We start from the raw sequence: 23331 nt of genomic DNA on the forward strand, positions 1-23331 counted from the left end.
ATTTAAGATGAAGTCAGGTAAAGATCATTAAATATCTTTAAGCACATTCTAAGTAGCAATTTGTGTGTTGTCATAAGGATACTGAACTTTGAATTAAATGTTTTAAATTAACTCAAATTCTTTCATTGTTCTTTTCTTTCCCCCTAAAATATCGCTTAGCCTCAATCACTTTGTAACTGTTCCAGGCAGAGGCCTTTAAAGTGATATTTCCTGTACCCATTTGAACTTCAATTTCTGAATGTGCAAAGGTTTTGTGAAAAGCAAAACTAAAAATACGTCGGAAATTAGGATTCGTGATATAGCTGGTCAAACGTTTGTTCATGTGTCAGAGGATTTTTGACAGTAATCACGGTGTCAGGGTGTTGCATGTAACAATTATAGAACGCAACTTTACTTCTATGTATAGGACTAACAACATTTTAAGAACTTTTTCACTGAAAAAGAAAGATGAAAAGGCAGAAATAGAGATGCAGAGAATTAAGTGAGATTGACAAATAATCAGTTAATTCAAATTTCAATTTTTGTGCCTCAGTGGCACAGTGTAAATAAATCTGGAGAGTAGGAAGAGTTTCTTGCCCATTTCAGCTACATTTTCTTCCAGTTTATCTGAAAGTATGAAAAGAATGAGCATCTAGGAAAAGCATGCAAATGTTTTGGCTTACAGGTCTGTGATTTTGTGCACAACAATTAAGTGATAACATAAGTAAGAAATTTTACTATACCTGGCTGGAAGTCTTCACTGATAAGTTTAGAGTTTGAACCAGGAAAAATATGACAGAGAAATGTTCCCAGTATTGACCATAAAGAGCAGCATGCGGATGTGGAGATGATGAATAGTAGATTTTTAGGACTTTTTTTTCCTGATGCTTTGACAGTTACTTGTTATCACACTTACAGCTGGCTGTCTTAATATTGTTCATAACCATTTTCTGTAAATGACTGTCTCCTAACCAAGAAGCAAAATTGTGCAAACAAAATAATAAAAACCCTGGTTCAAAAAAAAAGTCAAAACCTGCTGCTCAATGCTGAATACATTAATGTATTTAATTTAAAACCTGTGAGATAAAGATTTAATTTAAAAAAAAAAGAAAAATGAATTTATAACTTCACCCAGCAGAAGTTGGGGTTGAAGCTGACAGAAGGTGAGCACTTAGAACTGTTGGAAATTCAGCTAATCAAAACACCTACAGAGGCTTTCATTGCATACAGGTATAAATGTGCCAAGTTCATTGATTCTTCCAGTGTTGTTAAATATACTGAAATAAAAATTACAGGTAATTTTTCTCACTTGTACATGTTGCATTTTACCATAGTTGCAGTGCCCTAGGCTGATGGTCGTAATTTCTATGCGGTTTGTTCATGCATTTTGAATGCAAATAAATTCTCCTATAGCAGAATGAGTATTTTTTAAAAATCTTGCTCTTTTGGTATTTTTTCTCATCTGGTTGTTCACACTACTGCTTACCTGAATTAAGTTGAAAACATATTTATAGAATCATAGAATAGTTGAAGCTGGAAGGTGCACATCTTAAGGATCACGGCATAGTTTCCACCGATTGCAGTAGACACTCTCTCATCTCAACAATTTAAAATTCATTTCCAAAATAAAAAATATATTGCAAAGAAAGTGAAAGAAGAGAACAACCATGAAAACAACTGATGATTTTTCAGTTTATCAAAGATTTTTTTCACTGATACTTCCTTGTCTGTAAATCCGTGGCCTGAAAGTACTTGATACACAGCATATGCTTGATTTAAGAGAAATACTTGTTGTACACTACTTCCACCTCCATTATGAATTTTCTTGGTACAAATTTGATATTTTGCTAAGTTCAGTGTAATTATCGGATACAAGCCAGTAGTTCCTAGATAATAATTTTGAGTAGTGGCATCATTTTACCTCTATTTTATGTTAAACACTTTTTTTTTAATGCTATTAATTTCATTTGAACTGTAATCATGAAAGTAAATTTCACCATCTCTGCTTCTATCCTTGAATGCATTTGAAAAATGAAGAAACAGCATGGTGAGTTATGTTATTATATTTGCTTTAAAGACAACTTCAGTCCCATAGCCATCATTCAGGAATTTATCAGCATTTGGCTTCTTTGGAAAAGGAAAAGTTTGTTACAGATTTTTGAAGGAGTATAAACTATGGGATATTGCTTTCTCACAAAAATGATGTGAATCTTGCTTCAGATAAATAGATTCCATTTCTGTACAATCAATATTCTGCATATCCGTTTCTCCTAGCAAAACCTAGAATATTGCAAGCACTGTTTTAATATTTAACAACTTAATCTTTCTAATAAAATTAATGAGCGTTGAAGGTTAACATTGTTCATACTTATGAAAGAAAAAAATGGTCTCAGAGACTTGATAATTAGCTTACTACTGTGTTAAAATTCAACATGAATTGTCTAGCTTCAGAGACATTAAGGCATACAGACCTCACAGTTTGGTAATGGAGAAAAAATAAGTCGGTGAAACTCAATTAACTGGGATCTTTCTTTATTGACAGGCTAGTGAAGGATGCCCCGTGGGACGAGGTCCCTCTTGCTCACTCCTTAGTTGGTTTTGCCACTGCATATGACTTCTTGTACAGCTATCTTAGCAAGACTCAACAGGAGAGATTTCTTGAGGTAATTGCCAATGCCTCGGGATATATGTACGAAACATCATACAGACGTGGATGGGGCTTCCAGTACCTTCACAACCACCAGCCTACCAACTGTGTGGCCCTGTTGGCTGGAAGCCTGGTTCTGATGAATCAAGGTATGTGCTAAACCATAGGAACATTTTCCTGAACTGTTTCAACTCACTCAGCCATTTATGCAGCAAAGTTCAGGAACTGATAGAAATGCTCCCGAGAGTACAGCAGTACTAGGTTTGCCCTTTTTCTGCCTAGAAAAAATTAATTTACTGAATAGAACAAAACTCTGGGCAGATGTACAAGGTGTAATATATATGCATGTGTACCTGTGTATATAAATGTAGTTATCTAACTGATTCTGAAATTCTTACCTTGCTGTTTGTAAGAATTAAAAATCCCCTTGTGTATAGTCTATCCAGTCCAGATTTACAGACAGTGTCTTTCAGGGTTGGTTATGAGTAAAGAGCAACTTGGTCTTCTTACACAATGAATGCATTAAGGAGGTCAGCAGTCAGAAACACCCCGTGCTCTGAGCTGGGAGATAGACAGCAGGAGGATAACCTGAAATTTCCTGTCCTGTCTCCCTGAGAGAGTTGGTAATGTGTAACTTTATCCACCTGAAGGCCACAGCTCAGGGCCTTTCTTTCCAGCATCCTTTTCTATGGAGATGAGCAGGGCTTTACCTTTTTCCCTCTGAACTATGCCCTTGCACCCCATAACCTTCATCCAAGAGGCGTCTGTGCCAGCTGTCATTGTCGTCTTTGCTTGGGGGACTTAAATCCATCCTTCCCAGTTCCCAGCTGAATAACCTCATCAGTTCCTTTTGGCTGCTCTGCCTGTGGGCTATCCCTCTCCTCCTGTCTGAGTGATACACAGTGTAAACGAAAGTGCAAGTCAGAGTCAGAGGTAGAGAACAGATAAGAAATCCTGACTTGAAACCCCAGTGGTACTTCAGCTGAAAGGTGGAAGTCATGGAGTCAGCTTCTGCTTTTATAAGAGTGTGTCAGTATTTTATCAAGCGATTATTTAATATGTGCTAGAAGTATTTTGAAAGCATGATGCCCAGTGGAACTACTTACTTGCTGCAAGTCAAGGAAAATCGAGTTTCTAGATGCTGATGGCATTGCCAAGCAGTTCCACCCTGCCAAGTAAAGGCACATCTGCGCAGTGTTGGAGCTTTCAGATGCCCAAAGAAGTGTGACAAAAAACTGTGGCATCTACTGTGATTAGGAGGTCATCTTTTTGTGTTTGTCAAAACAAGCGTATTCACTGATGTGCCTATGCTGAAAAGCAGCGAGAGTATGTGTGGAAGTTATTCCCTTTCCTCTTATCTTGCCTTCCACAAATTGAAGACTCAGACCATATTTATTCAGTGGTTTTTGCTGAATTACTCATAATTCCATCCTTCTCTGAGCCTCCGTTGGTGCAGAAAGCTGGCAGTTTGCAAGATGACTCTGCTTTTTGTTAAAGTATAGACCATAAGCATGTTTTGTGCCAAACAATGGTAACATCACAAATAAAGTTGGGCAATATTTCTTTCACCAAAGGTTGGTGGGGGTTTTTTGGAGGGGAAAAAAACAAGCAAATTCAGCAACACATGCGCAATTTGAAAATAGTGGTGATACTTCAAATGAAAATAGGTCAAAACAGACTGTCTATTTCTAAATAAAAATTCAGTTTTCAATATAGATCAGCTTTATTTAAAAAAAAAAAAAAAAGGAAATTTAAATGTAGTTTTTCTGTTGGTCTAAAAGTAAAAAAGAGGTTTTTTTAAAAATTCTCATTCCAAGATTAAAGATTTTGTCTGAAGGAGAAAAAAGAAGAGAGAGAGAAAGGGAGTGAACACATTATTCTTCCTGCATCAGATGCATAGCAATTGCCAATAATGTATCCCCATGTGGACCTTTCTCCCAAAAGGTTTAAATTCCAACTAATAATTTTAAATACAATTCAGCTATTGAGGCATGCAGAGACTAACTAGCCAGCTTAAAAACATGTAAACATCTGGACTGAAAAATGCAACTAATTGAAAGGAATTCTAGGCACACACATATATTTAAGTCTTTGTAGTTAAAGTAAACATTCAGATACTCAAAAAAGAAACTTGAGTAAGGCCTAACTTGATATAGATACTGCTAATTTTGGGTGAGATTTGTTCTCGTGTTGAGTCTCTTTTTTTTATTCTAATGTATCATTCTTTTAGCGCACTACAAGTACAAGGTTATAGAATAGATATACACTAAGTAAACAGAACATACATGCATATATGTGCATATATATAAAGATAAAAATACCATGTTAGATTTGGGTTGTTTAACTTAGACATTGCAATTTTTTCTCTCTCTGTTAACTGAGCAGGATTTGACAGCCGTGACTAGTAGGATGCCTGAATTGCTCATCACTCTGCTGAGCGTAAATACAGTAATTGCGGCAATGAAATGAAACAGTCCTAGTAGTGGGTTTGAATGTAGCTCATACTCCCTTGCCTGGCACGTGTGCTTCATTCAGCAGGCACCGCTTCACCACGTAATGGTGTGTAATGTGTGCCAGCTGAGCTCTGCAATATGGTAGAAATAAGTGTGGTTAAATCTGTGTCCAGACACTTGAGTTGGGTATACGCTAAGTTGCCATATAGAAGTGCAAGGCAGTTTGCCTGTTTAGTCCTACCTCTCTTGCCAGTGATTCCATAAGAAAATAAGAGGAGACGCATAGCCTTTCCTCTTCTGGGATACACATGCTGACTTCTGCAATACATAAATGCAGTGCTGTGGCTCTCTTGGTCCTTAGTGGAGGCAGACAAACCCCGAGAAAGTCTCCTCTCAACCTCTTCCCAGCTCTCAAATTGTGTAGAACAGACTGAAACAGTAAGATCTCTGAAAGTCTTTTCTTTAGATGAAATATAACTGTTTAGGTCTTGCATATGTGGAGGCTGAAAGATAACCCAGTTAGAAGATTAATTTTATTCTGGAGTTGAGGAATCTGCATTTGGAATTAACCATGCAAAACTTTTCCAAAGTAACTTCTATTTGGATAACCTTTTAGGTTGCACAGGAAACTGAAAATGTAAGCAGAAGAGAGCATGTCTTAAAATAGAACATGAATTAGTAGAATATCAGTTAACTGCAGCTCAAATGTGAACTTCTTTGTATTTTTAAACTCTGAGGATCTCCTTGCCACGCTGGTGATCATGCCAGTGAAAAATGACTGATTAGAATATTTGTATTATTGGAGCCCTCTAGTGGGGACTGTAAGATTGTTTTCATATGGCTTTAATTTAAAATACAATAGTTTTGGCGTGGCTCTTCCCTTTTTGCATGTTCTGAACACATTAAGGAAATTCTCCTTTTAAGATGGAAAGTCAGTCCCACATTATTAGCAAAAGGTGTTTGATAGTTTTTTCTTGCTCATGTGACCTTGCTTTGCTGTGTTTAAATACAGTGGCTTATTTTTCACCCTAGAACTACAGAGACACTGCAGCATTAGGTTGTATGATAGAGCTCTGGATTGCAGATTCCTTGCTGTTAAAGGATCCCTCTGTGGGAGTACAGATGATGTAATCTATGATCTATGGTGTTGTATTTAGATTTGCCATCATCTTTTTTCTTTCAGGCTACCTTCAGGAAGCTTACTTGTGGACCAAGCAAGTGTTGGCAATCATGGAGAAGTCAGTAGTCCTGCTGCGGGAGGTCACAGATGGCTCCCTCTATGAAGGGGTGGCTTACGGCAGCTACACGACCAGATCACTGTTTCAGTACATGTTTCTTGTCCAAAGGCACTTTGATATCAATCACTTCAGCCACCCCTGGCTCAAGCAGCACTTTGCATTTATGTACAGGACTGTTCTGCCAGGTAGGTCCTTTGGGTAAATGAAGATGAGTCTTCCAGTTCTTGTAGCAGCAGTAAATTTCATACTTGAAGTGACCATTTTTAAATAACATCGAACTTGGATTTTTTAAAATAACCTTTTCCTTGGATTTTACCTTCATCATCCATCGAAACAGTGACATCCTTGTTTATCACTGCTTATTAAAAAGCATTGTTTATTAAACTCTGGCTTTTAAAACCAGTCAAAATACAGGAACATCATTTGGGAGAAAAAGCAATGGTTCAGAATTTGATTTCTGGTTTTCAGAGTTTGAAACAGATCTGTTTCTGTGGTTTTTCATTTGAAAAATAATATTCTTTGAGATTCTAACTGACTTTTGCCTTTGCCAGAAATCATCACACTAAAATACTAAGTGAAAGAAATAGAAAATCATGAAGCTAGGGTAGAAATATCAACAAAGTATAGACAAGTTTTATATGATCACCAGTTTTCCACAAAACATTGAAATAGAGTTTTATACCATTTTTATTAAAGTATTTTTCATATGGAAAATGTAAATGACTCAAATGATAGGTTTCTCTGTGTGGGGGTATATGAGCCATTTTCTTTTTTCAATGTGAGAATTAAACAGAAATATCCATGTCACTGATGGGTCAATTTTTCAGACTGTTTAATATTTCTGTTCTTTTGCTGGATCTTTCTGTTTTTTCACAGTGTGTTTTAGCATCTCTGATTTGAAGTCCTGGTTGTGACTGAAAGATGGAGGTGTACAATATGAAAAACCATTATAAGTTAATGAATATTGCTGACCCCTTCTAGCTTTCAGAAGAGATCTAGTTTCAGGCAGCCTTTAAAGTTTTCAGTTACGGTTTTCTGTTGCTTATTTGCAGGACAATTCATTAGGAATTTAAATTGTTCAACTTCTGTTGAAAAGACAGTGATGACTTTATTTGCTGTAAGAACCCCAGATCTAGTCGTGTATGTAAGGGGGGGACTGAGCGCAGCTTTGGCGTGCCAGCATAGGCATGTAGGGAATTGTGGTGACTCCATGTGAGACCTCAGGCATCTAATGGAGAGAGGTTCCTAAGAGCAAAGTGAACTCATGCTAGCTGTTTCAGGGTGAAGCTGATTTTTTATTTTTGTTTTCCTTGGGAGAACCTCTGTTTTCTTGCTTTAGAGAGTTTGGATGGTCGTAGGATAAGTGAAAGCTGTAAAGAGGAAGTTATCTTTGACAGATTTGAGTGAGGAACAGAAGCGAATGGTACATTGTTGCCTACATCTTTTGTAGTACTTTGTCTGTAGCGGACAGCTGAAGAAGAAAGGTGAGTATTCAAGTTAGCTACAGTAGAAGGAAACAGCTCCTGTGTAACCTGTTTATGGATCATTTACAAGTAGGTCTATAAACATCTGAAAAGGCTGTTTCAATTTGTGTCCGTTTGTACTGCTTGGCTTCACCGTCAGGCTCTACAAATGCATCTTTGTACGTTTATTTGTTCTTTCTTACATTCCTTTTCACTTTTTCCCAAGGGTTTCAGAGAACTGTGGCCATCGCAGATTCCAACTATAACTGGTTCTACGGGCCGGAGAGCCAGCTAGTGTTTCTTGACAAATTTGTCATGCGCAACGGCAGCGGGAACTGGTTGGCAGAGCAGATCAGAAGGAACCGAGTGGCAGAGGGCCCAGGGACACCATCCAAGGGGCAGAGGTGGTGCACACTCCACACTGAATTTCTCTGGTATGAAAGGGAATGAGTGGGCTCAAAAGGAACCTGACAGCTGTTTGCTGTTAGTGATAATTTGTTATCTTTAGATTTGTACTGCAGAAGCAGAGATCAGGCTGGCCATGTGCAACCCAGAGAATCATTAGGCTCAGAACTTGTTTGCTTGGCATAGATGCACAGTATGTGTTGCCATAGGGAACACCTTTGTCTTGTTCTACATTTGCTTTTGTGTTTTCCTTCCATTGTCTACTGCTTTTATAGGATACAAGCAGTTCCAAAAGGACTCAAAATTTACCCACATATGTTCTTTGCTTGATTTGGTCTATTCTAATGGGTTTTAATCCTGCTGTGTTCTTTAATAATTAATTAGGTGAATATTTAAACCATAGTTTTCTTCTAAAAGCTCTAAGTAATAATACAAGCTTTCTTTTAAAAGGTAAAGTAATGCAGGCAATAAGGCTACTGTTAATTGATTTTGCACACTAACTTGTAAGTTATGCTTAGAAAAAATATCATGATAGATGTCTAGATCCATATTTTTCATGTAATTTACAGCTCTGATAAATTGTATGTCAATCTTCTAAAGGTAAGAAATTAAAAGACCCAAGAGACTTTAGATATAAATTCCTTCTGTGTTGGAGACAAGTACATTTTTGAAGAGTCAGTCAGCTCTATTTCTCTTTCTTACAAGAAAAATATTATTGAATATATACTGGTTTGCATTTATGATATGCACATTAGAATGCATGTTTATTAGGCTCCAAGAACCCTTCATCTTGTTACTTGCAAAATACAGAATCTCTCCTCTATAACCCCATTCCATCATTCTTTTCTCCTGTGTCTCCATGGAAATCTTGGGAATTTATACTTCAGAAATTCTTTTTGATGTCAAAGGGAAAGAAATTTTTTTAATAGCATCTGAGTAAAAAAAAAATTATCTAAATATTCAACAATTGCCTTTTCCTACTGCTGCAGTGTCACTCTTGTGATAAGCATGTCCACTTTCATTACAGTCTTAGGAAAGAGGTCTGCTTTTAGGGGAATCTCCATCAAGAACCGCTAGATATAGAGCAGGCTCCTGATGCTGGTTGGAATTACCCGAAGCCATATGCAGGTCATGAGCTGTGGTTGTCTTGGGCCTGACAGAGGCCTCTGGTTAGTGTAGAGAAAAAATCTGATGAAGACCTGTCTAACAGAAATATTACTGGGCTTGATGATGGTTTGGTTTATTTTGGTTGCTTAAAAACAATGCCAGAAGGTTAGGCTTTGTTTGCCATAGTTATGGTGGGTGGTGGTGGTGGTGGTGGTGGTGGTGTTTGTTTTATATTCTTTAGATCAAATAAAAAATATAAGCATTGTAAACTTTTCTGGAATTAAGACCTCATTTTAAACCAAATGTCGTATTTCTTACAATTTATATAAGAAAGCCATGCAAATTTTTCTTCAACCTAGTTGGAGAAGGAAACTAACATACACTAAGTGACATAAATCATAAAAATTTATCCTTTGAAATGCCTTTACATTAATTTTTAGGTTATTGCTGATTCTGTTTGGAGACTACAGACATCTATAATCATCAGTTTGGGGAAACATATTCTGCTTCTCTTGGTTAAGTAGTCAGTAAATAGGTGCAAATGTTGATGTCTAGTGCAAAACAGACAGTGTCTACAGCCTGGTCCTAATGTACCTTTTTTAAAGATTTGAGTTGCAGTCAGTAACTTCATATCATCAGACAAAACATGGCTAGTTTGTAATTAGTGGTACTCTTATTTTTGGACTGCAGGATTGCTTGCTTTACATATGGATTAGATGCTTTCAGCTATTATTCTGTTAAAAGCACACAACAAATTTGTATAGGGATTAGTATGATAAATATCATTACAACTATGTAATTAGTTTGTTCAGGAAGCATATGCATGGGCTTTATATTGTTAGTTTGCTCCTCGATGTAAATACTGAATCAGTTTTTCAGTTTTGTACAGGTGCTGATAATGGAATCAGTCAAGTGATTTTTAAACCCATTTTCCTCATCTTTTTGGCAGGTATGATGCAAGTTTGCACTCCGTACCTCCGCCAGACTACGGGGTTCCTAAGCTGCATTATTTTGAGGACTGGGGAGTGGTAACCTATGGAAGTGCTTTGCCAGCTGAAATCAACAGGCCTTTCCTTTCCTTCAAGTCAGGAAAGCTGGGAGGACGTGCAATATATGATATTGTTCATAAGAACAAGTACAAAGAGTGGATCAAGGGGTGGAAGAACTTTAATGCTGGCCATGAACACCCGGACCAGAACTCCTTTACTTTTGCTCCCAATGGTGTACCTTTCATAACAGAAGCTCTGTATGGGCCAAAATACACCTTTTTTAATAATGTGTTAATGTTTTCCCCTGCCGTATCCAAAAGCTGCTTCTCCCCATGGGAAGGGCAGATTACAGAAGACTGTTCCTCAAAGTGGCTTAAATATAAGCATGACTTGGCTGGTGACTGTCAGGGACGAGTGGTTGCCGCCATGGAGAGAAGCGGGGTGGTTTTTATCAGGGGAGAAGGAGTGGGTGCATACAATCCTAAACTGAAGCTGAGAAAATTGCAAAGAAACCTCATACTTCTCCATCCCCAGCTTCTTTTGCTAGTGGACCAAATCCATCTAGAAGATGACAGCCCCCTGGAGGCAGCAACCAGTTTCTTCCACAATGTGGATGTGCCTTTTGAAGAAACAGTTGTTGATGATGTCCATGGGGCCTTTATTAGGCACCGTGATGGGATATATAAGATGTACTGGATGGATGACACTGGCCACAGTGAGAAAGCTACCATCGCCTCAAGGATGTATCCCCGGGGCTACCCGTACAATGGAACAAACTATGTGAATGTAACGACTTTCTTGCGGCACCCTGTCACGAGGGCCATTTACCTTTTCATTGGGCCCTCCATCGACGTGCAGAGCTTCACCGTCCGTGGAGATTCTCCGCAGCTGGATGTCTTCGTTACCACCAGTGAGCACGCCTACACGGTGTACCTGTGGCCTGCTGAGGATGGGTCCCGCTCTACCTTTGCACAGGTTATTGCAGACCGCCAGAAAATTGTCTTTGACCGAGCCTCTGCCATTAGGAGCTCCACAGTGCCAGAAGTGAAGGACTACGTAGGGATCGTGGAGAGGAACCTGCAGCATTTTAAGCCTGTTTTCCAGCAGCTTGAGAAGCAGATCTTGTCTCGTGTACGCAACACGGCTAGCTTTAGGAAGACTGCTGAGCGCCTGCTGAGGTTTTCAGATAAGAGGCAGACGGAGGAGGCCATTGACAGGATATTTGCAATCTCACAGAGGCAGCAGCAGCAGCAGCACGGCAAAGCAAAGAAAAACAGAAAAGTAGCCAAAGGCTACAAATTTGTTGATGCCGTTCCGGACATTTTTGCACAAATTGAGGTAAATGAAAGAAAAGTGCGACAAAAGGCACAGACTCAAGCACAGAAAGAGTTGCCTGTAGATGAAGACGAGGAAATGAAAGATCTTCTGGATTTTGCAGATATCACTTATGTGAAGCACAAAACTGGGGTTTCAATCAAAGGCCGATCAGGGCTGGCACAGATGGTGACAACTGCTCGAAGTAGTGCCCCATCAATATCAGCTTCTTACACCCGCCTCTTTCTAATTCTCAACATTGCTATTTTTTTTGTCATGTTAGCAATGCAGCTCACATATTTTCAGAAGGCCAAGAGACTGCATGGCCAAAGATGTCTGTATGCAATACTTCTAGTAGACAGCTGTATATTATTGTGGCTGTATTCTTCCTGTTCTCAGTCACAATGTTAGCAGAAGACCTCTACTAGTCGACCAGTTTATGGTCATATACATCTATGCAAAAGCATTAACCCTAATAGGGCCAAATTTTATCTTCTTTTTTCTGAAACATTCCAAAAACAGCTGGGGAAAGATTGGTTTCAGACCAGAAGGGATAGAAGAACAGGGCAAGCAGTGAATATCTCAGAAAACTAAGTACTTAATAAGTACTCTTCCTTTGTGTTTTGAGTTGGGCCTCACATCTGAGGGTATGTTACACTTTGTTATCAGAGTTCAGTAATGTAAAGTTGTAATTAATTTTTTGGTGAGGAGAGCCCTCTTCATAGATTTGTTTCTAAGGGCTTTCTTTTTTATACAGAATTGGGTTTGCATTTAGTGGATTTTAATTTCAGGCTGCTATGCATGTCTCTGGACATTCTCATAAGGAAAGGACATTCAAACACAAGTATGCAAGGCAGATCTTTGAAGTAGAATTCATTTCTCTCTGCCAAACCAAAGAATGCTTCAATATGGGATGCTCCTTTATAATTATTGCAGACCCTTACATCATGTCACCTCTTCCGTGCTTTACAATCCGACACGGTGGGAAATGGCAATCATGTCAGTAGTTGCCAAGTGAGAGGCACATTGCTTAGTAGGCAGAAGTAGAAGGTAAATACGGGGCTAACTCAAAGTATAAAGGAACACAATTCTCAGGAAAAAAACTATCTTTCAGTCAAGTGTAGACTGTAGAAGGATGAATGCCATAGGGTCTGTTTTCAGTTTTACAAGGCAGGGTTTCACAAGTTTTCCATAGTTTGAAGCACATCTTAGTAGGGAAATAATGTCTTAGATCACTGCCCTTCCATATGGAATTGTAAAAAATACAAACAAAAAACCAAAGCAATCCTCTGGTAACCTCAGCAATTGCCAGTATGGAAAAATAGGTATTAAGGACGTATTTAATGTCTTTTTTTCTGTTCACATGGCTAGAATCAGAGGACAGTTAAAATTGTGTGTACAGTGTTCTCTATAAAGCACCAGAAGGGGTTCTGCAAGCTCTTGGTGGCCTTGGGTCAATTATTTGGGGGTTAGTGGTAAATGGAATCATGTGGTTTATGACAAAAATAAGTTTGACGTCTCCACATATATTCCCTTCTGTTAATTAAGCTGATTTCAAAAAATCATAACTATTTGAGAGAATGGAAGCTCTATGGAATTGGGGTGTATCTGTCTGTCTTTACAGAAAAACAATTTTTCCAGTACATTTGCTAAATAAAAACATTATAATTGTTGCTGTGGAAAAGTTGTTTTTTCTTTGATTAAAATATTTTTTCATGATAATTACAGTAATTACGTTCATCAGCACTTTGTTCAAACCACAAACCTTTGTTTTCCTTCCTTACACCCATTTGGGTGTTGGTTATTTACATTGCTGCTGTTAAGCTTTCTGTGAGTCTGTGCGTTGAAATTTGATGAGCTTTCCTTGTCTAACCATACTCAGTGAACAGACCAGAATATTTTCACTAGGTTCCAGCTACTGAGCCAGTCCTGTGCACTGTATTCACATACAAAAGCCCTACTACAGTCTCCAATGTCAGAATTTATCCAAAGCAATTTGGAACATTTAGTCTAGGTGAAGATTTAGGTACCCAGTTAATTTCTGATCCATGCATAGTCAGTGGCAAGAGAGCCTTCGGATCAATCCACTTGCTTCACCTGAGACTTTGAAACACCTTCAAGACATACCTTTTCCCTAATTGCAACATGCATGTAGGGTGGTTAATAACCTATTTGAAATCACCCACTTAATTGCTTAAGGTGAAGGGAGCTGAGCCTGTATAGTATAGCTGAGCTTGCCCAGTATAGCTCCGTGTTTGTAGTGGTGCCTGTTGAAAGTATGACTAGATTGTGACAGGCTGCATATCACTGGAAATCTCCTTATTTCTCCCTTTGCACTGCGATGACATGAGGACATGCAGCAATAGCTGTTTGGTTATGTTCAGTTTCAAAGACACTGTTGGTTAGTTTTTCAATATTAGATGGTACTATTACAGACCACAAAACACTGAAAACTCAAGATGCAGTTTAGTTGTATGGCCAGTCACATCCCTCCACTGGAAGCCGGTGCCATAAAATTACCCCAGGATAATTCAGGGAGTCATTATGTCCTAAGCAAATAGCCTGTGCTTGTGTCTTCATGTCCTCTTTGCAGACATATGAACTTCCAGGAAAATAAAGAGCTGTGGCAGCTTTTAGCCTTTATCAGGCTAATGTCAACGTGGAGTTTGTACAAATATTTCATGTCTATGTACATTTACCCTGGGTGAATTTGCTATTGCTTTGAAAAATCAACTATAGAAAGCCAACCTATAGTCTAGAAGGCTTTTGAGAAATACCCGCATTTCTTGGTCTGCTTTGTAGTGTGGCATCTGAATTCTAGCATGGGATTTGTGTAGCTGTTAAATTAAACTGCAGAATTACAGAGATTAGAAATTAAGGTATGGCCGTGCACATTAGCTCTCATTTACACTACACTTCTCTGCACCATTCTACAAATGCAAAGAGAAAGATATGGTTGCAGGAGCTGCCCATGCTCACAGCCAGGTCTTAAAGCAGCTTTTAAAGCAGACCAGCATTCAAATGAATAGTGACCGTGTGATGATGCACTGAAGGGAAGTGTACCAGTCTGTCCTGACCCGACCCACTTCAGCATAAAGTGGGAATCCAAGGGTTTTCTAGCATGTGCTTGGTTTGCATCTGATACCCTTCTGTTAAAGATTTATGAGTTACCTGGTTGTGATTGTCATTACTGCCCACTCTGAACTCCACTTACACATATGTAACTAAAGTGATGAAGCCGTAACTGTGCCAAGTGTATTTTGGATATGAAAGGAATCTTGTGTACTTTCTTATGTACTATTTTCTAGGCCCGAGCCTTTAAAAAATCTCTCTCCAATGGTTGTGTAAGTTTTGTTTCCATTCTTTGCTTCCATTCTTCTTGCCCTTCTCATGCCTTATCAAAGATCATAATTTTTTCATGGAGTTCAAGCCCTCAGATGGCAGCATACACTGAAAAATCTGAGCAGCCATTGCTTATGAGGAAGTGTGGTGAGGAAGAGCAGGTAAATGGGATCAGTCCAGATAGCCTTACTGGCTGGTGGGAGGGCTGGAGAAGGTTGGTGTTCCTCAAAACTTGCTGGCACAAGCGAGGATGCTCTCCTCACCTTTGTGTCCTTTGAAATGCAAGAGAGAAGCAGTCTGTGAGCTCTATGTCCATGGCAGAGGCACATAGCACTGGTTTAATCTGGATTGGGTATACTGAACAATTTTTGAAATGTCACTGTATGGTACCCAGGAGTGAAGCTGTCTTTCACTCCCTATTGTAAATGGAGTCACAATACAAGTGTTCCTGGCACGTGTCTCTGCTCCCATTCTTTCTCTCCTTCTTTTTGATTTCTAAAAACATTAATTTTCTGCATCTCTGGCCACAGGAGAAGATGGCTATCCTACAACTGGGTGTGTGTGAATGGGCTTGTCACAGATGAAAGTATTACATGGTAATGATTTAACAGGAATTTTAGATTTATTAATAAATAACAGCAATTGATAATTTACAAAATAATTTAGAAAATGTTATAAAAATAGCGACTTATTTACAGATTCTAGGATGACAAGATTCACACCAATTTACTTCATGGTATCTTAATTTATACATATGTACATGCGCATACACAAATGCAAAACATATAAACACACACACACAGAAACAAAAGTATTTGGATCCAGTAGAATGAGCACAAAACGTACAAACACAGAGACAAAAGTATTCGGATCCAGTAGACTGAAGTATGTACCCACACACACCAGTAAGCAGAGAAAGAGCGGGTGAAAGAACCTAGCTCAAAAAAAAAAATTTTCCTCTTCTGAAATTTAGAGCAAATACAATGCCTTGGCATTCCTCAACGGGCAATAATTGAGACTTGAGCAGGTTGACTTTGCCCTGGCCTTCCCTCAGCTCTGGCAGCAGACGACAACTGAAGGGTTTTGGTCCTCAGAGGCATCCCAGGTCAGGGGAGATGCTGGTCGCAGGCCCACTGCGATCCAGGAGAGCTCAAGGGGTCTCCCTTGAGGGTCACAATTTATAGGGTCTGAGATAATTGACTTTTGTCAGATACCTTTTGCTCACACCCAGCTAGAAGGAAGTATTCTGGTGCCTTCCAGCAGTTGCACAAGAAGTTGATGAATGTGCAACTCTGTTATTATTCCCATTTGACCACATGCCAGGCACAGGTGTGCCAGGCCTTTAGGAGATGATGGGCTGTTATAACTGTTTTGGAGCAATCGGGAGGGCAGGGACCTTATCTCCACAGATTGGTCTATAGCTCGGGTGAGGTGGGTGGAATCACACCTAGCACCAAGCAGCCCAACAAGGAGGGGCACGGAGGGGTAAGTGCAATTGCACCACCACAGGGTCCCTGTATTCATCTGAGACCCCGCTGATTTCACTCAACTTCTCTTCAATAGCCAATGTTCAGTCATGCATGCTTCATTTCAGGGCTGCAGTATAAATTTAATTTGGTGTATTCTGAACAAATTGAATGGGAATTCAGCCCACAGGTACTGGTGTGTATGTTTGAAGGCGGAGTCTGGTTCTTAGATTTTTTTAATGATTTTTTGAGTGCAGCTAAAAATTGGCCATGTGTGTTATATACATCATTGTAACTAAAGGAAGCAAAGGGAATGGAGCACATTACCTCATTTTGTAGAACCTGTAAGATCAAAGCTTTTTCTGAAGAGTTATATGTCTGAAATACATCACATTCTTCTGATGGCCTATGTATTTTCCACTGATGAGAATTTTTTTTCTTAGTGTTTGAAAGCATATAGCATTTGGAAAATAGCTGTATTTCTGCACTGGGACATTACATTCACATTTATTTGGTCTGCAAAAGTCTTAGTTGGGACCAAACATACTTTTGTCTAACTTTAATCCCTTTGCTCTGGCTACTCTGTTAAAATGCTGTAGAGTAACTTCAGGCTCTTAAATCAGACTCAGCTAACAAAGTCAAGATGTTATTTTCTGTCCTTTCTTGGTAACTGACTCCAGGAGCACTCTGCAGCAGGAGGCCTGTGCGATTCAATGATGGATATGTCCATACTGTCATCAGTACACCGACTGTTTTCTTGAAACAAGTAATGTTCAAAGCACTTCAAAGAAAGAGCCCAGAACCCTTTCAAGGAAGGAACATAGCTGTTGTCTGCTTGAAGCGGGCAGGAGAACTAGACCCAACTACACAATATATAAGTGTATTCCAAAAAATACTCTGAAAACCAGGTTTATCACTGGGTCTTCCTCAAACCTTGCATCAGTTTTTCTCCTGATAATAACTAATACAGATGGGTGACTAATTTAAATTTATGCTTGCCTTGGTTGCTACTCTACACTGCATAGTGGCTGCAACAGGAAATCTAGTAATTTAATGAGAATTTAGATTTTATCTTCCATTTTCAGTGAAACTGAACATGACTGCAGTGGCCAGAGATACTAAGGAGCACATGAATCCATATATACAAGGCCATATCCTCTCTGCTTTAATTCATATTAGTAGCAAGAGAACAATGTAAATCATGCACTGTGATAGTGATGTTCTTGTGGTAATGGAATTATGAAGTTAAATCCCACAGATTTGTTCTCAGTCAAATTCCAAAAGGCAGAAAAAAGCAGGAGGAGAGATGTTGGAATGTCTTTATATGTCCATCCTCTCCACAAGAATGCCTGCAACACTACCAGAGTTACTGTGGGAATCCTCACTATACTGAAAGACAAACAGTGGGATCCCAATAGTCCCCCTTGGCCTCGGTGATGCTGTGAAACCTGTGTTCTTCCCATCTGTTCTCAGGTAAGCTTTAACCTGTAGGGGCAAGGTGAGCTGGGACTTTAGAGCTCTTCAGCTCAGCATCTAACTCGGGGCTGCCCAACATACAGCCCCAGCCATCTGGGCTGCAGATATTCACCGGTCACCGAAAGGAAAAGCACTGTGCAGGTCCCCTAGGGAAGATAGTCATGAGGAATGGGCTGTGACACCATTTGGCTGACTGGTAGTCTGCTCTGTGTATGAGAGACCCTTGGGGAAGACATCAGTCCTGGCAGGATCTCCGTGACTTGTCATGGTGGTGACAGCCCACTCCCAGCTTCCCTCTTTTCGAAGGACCTCTGACGTGGGCAGGCAGCAGCATACTGTTGTTCATGTGCACAGCATACACACAGAAATATCTCAAGCCTACTACACCTGAGCTGTATCACATTCAGTCATTTGACAGGACAGGGTCCAGTACATATGTCCTCCATGACATATGTAGTGTATCCCACTGCAACAGTAAAGTTGGGCATTGCCAGCTAAACAAGGGACACTTGCTTTTTCCTCATACATAAGTCTGCTGTAGGCAATGAGCTGTGACACCAGCATATGCCTCTATAAGGAAAGAAGTTCCTAACCTTGTTACCTTGTTTGCCATTATATCCAGAGTATCTAGCCATTCCTTCAGCTAAATGCACAGGTAGCATTTTCTCCAGTGCTATCTTTCCTGCCAAGTTCCTCAGGCTGATAACAGAAAATGGCATTCATAACATTTATGATGATTTTCCAGAAGTTTAGGGACTCAAAAAAATTTGGTTAGCATTTGAAATATATTGTTGTCTAAGATATTTAGCCTGACATTGCAGCCTTTTTCCCCTTTGACTTGTACCCAGAACCACCAGTGATTTTACTGGTTTCACTCCTGACTGAGCCTGGGACAATTAAGAGGAAAACTGTCTCCCTCCAACCCCCAGGGTTGTGCTACCATGAGCAGTAATCCATAGCAAAATGATATATGAATTTGTGACTTTCCCCAAAACATTAACACACATTTTTTCACCAGTAAGCACATTCAGGCTGAACATTACACACTTAGTCTAGCTATGTACCTACCACCACTTGGAAGGCAATCTTCAAGGAGGTGGAATAATTCTAAAATCATGAGTATAAAATCCCTGTTTTCCACTTGGTCTTCATAAAGGTTGTAACACAGGAGGATAGGAGTGCAAGGAAAGGTGGGCCTGTTGGATCTGCCCACAAGAAATGCCAAAGAAAAAAACTTGAGGAGAATAGGGCACAGAAACTTCCCTACACTGCCACACTGCTGTGAGAGTAAACTAAATTTATTCAGCCTATTGCAAGAGAGAGTAGGTGATCAGCATATGCATTTCTTTTTCTTCCTAAAGAATAGGACTATCCTTCTGAGGAACTGGACTCTTCAGGTCATGCTAAGGAAGGCCAAGTTGCTTCATGACCTAGTAAAGATGCTAAAGCAGTTATAGAAGTTATAGTCTAGAACTATATTGACTTCTCTCATACCTCTCTTTTTTTATATCTCATAATCCTTATTTTGATCAAGTAAAGTTACTGTATCTTTCATTTATTAAGTTTCTCAGGTGATAAAAGTAACTGTGATTAACCCATTGATACTGATGAGATCCCATTTCCCCAGTGAGTGGCACACAGTATGCAATGGATTAGTCTTAAAATGTCATCTATCTCACTCTGCCTCAGAGGGTGAAAGGCTTCATAGGACCTTCCTCCGATAAACTGGGTGGAGGATCTGGCTCTGACAGTTGAAGTGGTAAACTCTGGTAAAACACAGTCTTATAAGCCTCATGAAGTTTCCTCTAGTGGACTCAACATCAGATTGCTAGCAATGGGAAAATGGGCAGAGGACCAGAGTTCCTGGGAGGGCACTTAAATAACTCCACCTTTATGTAAGGCTGAGGAATATAGAATAATGATTCTATTCAGTAATGTTATAAAATACTTACAGCTGCAAGTGCCTTGCAAATAAAATGATGATGGTGTTTTTGAGGATTGCAGAATAAATGAGGGCAGACCCCAAGACTTGGAAAGTTATGGCTAACATGAAATATAGGCAAGTTGGGAATGCTTTCTCCTTATGTTCTATCTATAATTCTTTCCTTTCAGTTCATATCTTCCCCCAGTTACAATGCTGTAGTTTCTCTCAAATGGCAGGACAGGCTGACAGCAGGACTAGCTGCATATAAAAGGTAGGTGAAAGTGCACACAAAAGTGCTGTTGAGTGTAATAGAGTTCAGCCTTTAACACAAGCCAGACATAGGAACCATAGAGTCTGACAGCTCATACATTTGTGGTAAGCTGAAACAGTTTGGGTATTCTGCAGGTAAGGAATGAGATTGATTAGAAGAATTACATGAGCAAGTGAGGTTCAAGACCAGAATCCAGAAACTTTTCAATTCTGTAAGAATAAATTTCTTCTTACAAGTAAAATTGTATTATTATTTTTGAGCAGTTTCTTCCATATGGGTGATCGTTTCACCTGTCTTCTAAACTTACCAAGAAGAAATTACTATCATCCCTCACAGGAGGATTCATTAGGTTTCTTTCTTCCATTCTTAACTTGCTTACCTGATTTTCCCCAGAGAAGCCTGTGAATTTATTGGCATAACTAAGATAACTGCATGTGGACAGCTTTGAAAGGGATAGGGTCTCAGCTCTTGCCCTGCCTTACTGTTAATAAAATATGCTTTAGGTAACAAAATTCGGGCAGGAAAGGAGCCCAGGATGGGAAACTGGAGATTGGGAAAAGGGGCATACTACCACGAACTGAAGAACTAGTTAATTAGTTAATGTTTAAAAAGTGGAAGAAGGATTAATTGAATGAAAAAGTACAGAGCATATTTTGTAGCATATGATCAGACATCATTAGGCCAGACACACAAACACACACACACGAGGCATGGAACAGAATAAAATCTCAGCTATTCAGCAGCTCCAAGACAGCAAGATGTGATGGCATAATCTGAAGAAAGTAAGGACACATAGAATACAAACATTTATAATAAGAGTATAGAAATATTTTGAATTTAATGTACTTGAATTTGCAAAGTATTTTTATGGCATTTAATTTTCCATAATAAATGAAAAAGACTGAGCTTTTTTTTTTTTTCTCAGAACTGACTAGCTGACTACCCAGGGTGATTTACTTGATTACAAATAAGTTAACTAATCTGTCTCACTAAGGCTCCTTAACTTCATCACAAAATCTGACAACTTCTACCTTTCTAATCCTATGAAAATATCATATATTTTCTTATAGATTCAGCAAATATTTTTCACTTAATCCACAGGCAACACTTAAAGAATCAGGTTTATTTGTGGCACATATAGATTGTAGATTGGTGTAGGCTGAACAGTAAAGCCACCACACTGCTGGTTGCTTCAGAACACTTGGACTGGGTCACAGGACTCTCCTTATGCAGAGATGAGACCCATGGTGGACTTGTAGAGTTAAGAGAGCAGCAGTAAATAATAGCGAGAGAAAATTAGAGCAATGGCTTGTGTGACTCTGTAGCAGAGCTCACCCGTCAGAGCCTCCTTCAGAGCTACACTTGGTTTTGCAGACCTGCTTCCTTCCTACCCACTAAAATTTGTTTTCAGCCAAAACCTGCTAATAAACGTAATGCCTTAAAATAGCAGTATAATGTACACAAATGCTTGTAAGCCATACATGCCCAGTCACAGTGCTACTTCTCAGGCTGCTGCTCTGCTAAATATTAGTACTTTTAATGATTTATGTGGTGTCACTGAGCTGTGTGACACTTCACAAACATGTAAGAAGACTGGTTCAACCGTAAAGTCAGAATAACTTCCTCGATTTCATGAACTGAGGTAATGGGCCTCCAGGGGAGGTCAGTCCACCTGGAGAGTAGGTGCAGATCTGCTTGCGGACAAGACCCCCACTGGTTAAGCATTAATTTCAACAAAAGGCATTACAGGAATTTTCCTAGAATAAAGAGACTTTTCCGTATGTCTTTCCAAACTGGGTACTGAGAAACAGCAGCTTACAACTCTTTCACTTGAAGAAGCAAGTCCGGTTGTTATAAAAAGAAAACCAGTGCTGAGTTGCTCTTTTCCATTGCATCTGTGAATGTATAAGACTATAGATTAATAATGTGAAGAGGAAATTAAGCTTGATAAGGCTAATGACATGAATTGGGGACAAAAAAAACCCCAAACTTATTGCAAATACTTACTAACATGACTAAAGCAAGAGCTACTCAGTATGTACTGGCAAAGCCCCCCGACATGTGTGTAGGCACGTGCACGCACACACGTGTGCTGCATTTTAGAGCAGTATTATGCATTTGATACAACCACAGAACTAGTTAGACTACAGCTTTTTCCACCTAGAAAATGTTTGCAATTCATTCAGCTGCAAATGAAAGGATAGAAACCGAAATGTCAAGGAGAAACTTGATAAAATATTAAACAAGTCAATTTGGTTTCAGCTGACCCCTTCATTTTGGTAAAGTATATTTCACAATGAAAGGATGTTGCAAATAACAAGAAGAATAATTTTGTTCTAAAAATAGCCATATTTTTCATTCTGGCATTGTTTTCATTCCCCTTGGAAGGCATGAAATTTAATGGAAATCAAGGCAAAAACAACCATTAAATTGGAACTCTGGGTTCTTTAACAGAAAACTGTTTTTCTGAACACTTTCCATTTAATGCTTTACAGCTGTTGCGGCCAGACAAGTGTTAATTTAGAGGGCAAGACAGAGCTGCTCTGGGAGAGAGACCAATGTTTGCAAGTGAACAAGCAGCCAAAAGCAGCCGGGCCACAGGGCTCTGCACCCCACTGCCCCTCTGGCTCCCCCCCACCCAGGACCCTCTCCAACCCCTCTGCTCCTACGGCTGCCCACAGCCAGGGCTCACCCCGAGCTGTTGCTGTGCCCAGCTTGGCTCCTAGCACGGCTTTCCAACCAGGGTGGTCTCTACTCCTTCCCTCACCTCTTTCTTTGAGTATTTACTGGAAACATGTTTACTTAGAAGGGAGGGTTGATCCTTTTTCACACAAAGCTCCCCTCCCTTTTCCCAAGAATTGTGTTCCTGAAATCATATTTTATTACAGATAAATAAAAAACTGCTAAAACTAGTCTCAGAAAGTGAAGTAGCAGGGTTTCTTGGCTGTAGTCTTTCCCCTGTGTGGTCGTTATCTGCTCCAGAGAGCTGCCACAGGTTATTAGGATCCCTTGTTAAACCAGTGGTGCTCAGAGGCAGCCTGTGTCCCTGTTTCCGTAATGAGGTGCCTTTGCAGCAAATTCACCTTGCTTCTGTTATTTCTGCCATCCCAACATTTTTCAGACACTGTTCATTCTGCTTTCAAGGTATGCTAACCATAGCCTCCAGCTGCCTCTAGGTAAAAATCAAGGCAACAGTATTTGCCAATAATACAAAGTTATTCTGGATAGTTAAAAGCAAACCTCTACTTTTAAGAACT

At 39.5% G+C, this 23331-nt stretch overlaps 1 protein-coding gene across 4 annotated transcripts in view; it reads left to right on the top strand.

The window, feature by feature from the left end:
- The window catches only part of DSE (dermatan sulfate epimerase), a 36101-nt gene extending 22830 nt beyond the window's left edge, over positions 1–13271 (top strand). For 3 of the 4 annotated variants that reach the window (XM_074923580.1, XM_074923571.1, XM_074923589.1), the window contains 4 exons: positions 2522–2775; positions 6263–6502; positions 8007–8214; positions 10242–13271. In XM_074923580.1, the coding sequence (XP_074779681.1) occupies positions 2522–2775; positions 6263–6502; positions 8007–8214; positions 10242–12006 (2467 nt within the window). In that variant the 3' untranslated portion in view covers positions 12007–13271. The remainder of the gene's footprint in view (positions 1–2521; positions 2776–6262; positions 6503–8006; positions 8215–10241) is intronic. The other variant, XM_074923563.1, reaches the window with a different exon arrangement.
- Positions 13272–23331: the final 10060 nt, after the last annotated feature.

The sequence above is a fragment of the Athene noctua genome, chromosome 1 (genome assembly GCF_965140245.1).
Source record: "Athene noctua chromosome 1, bAthNoc1.hap1.1, whole genome shotgun sequence".
Lineage (NCBI taxonomy): Eukaryota > Metazoa > Chordata > Aves > Strigiformes > Strigidae > Athene > Athene noctua.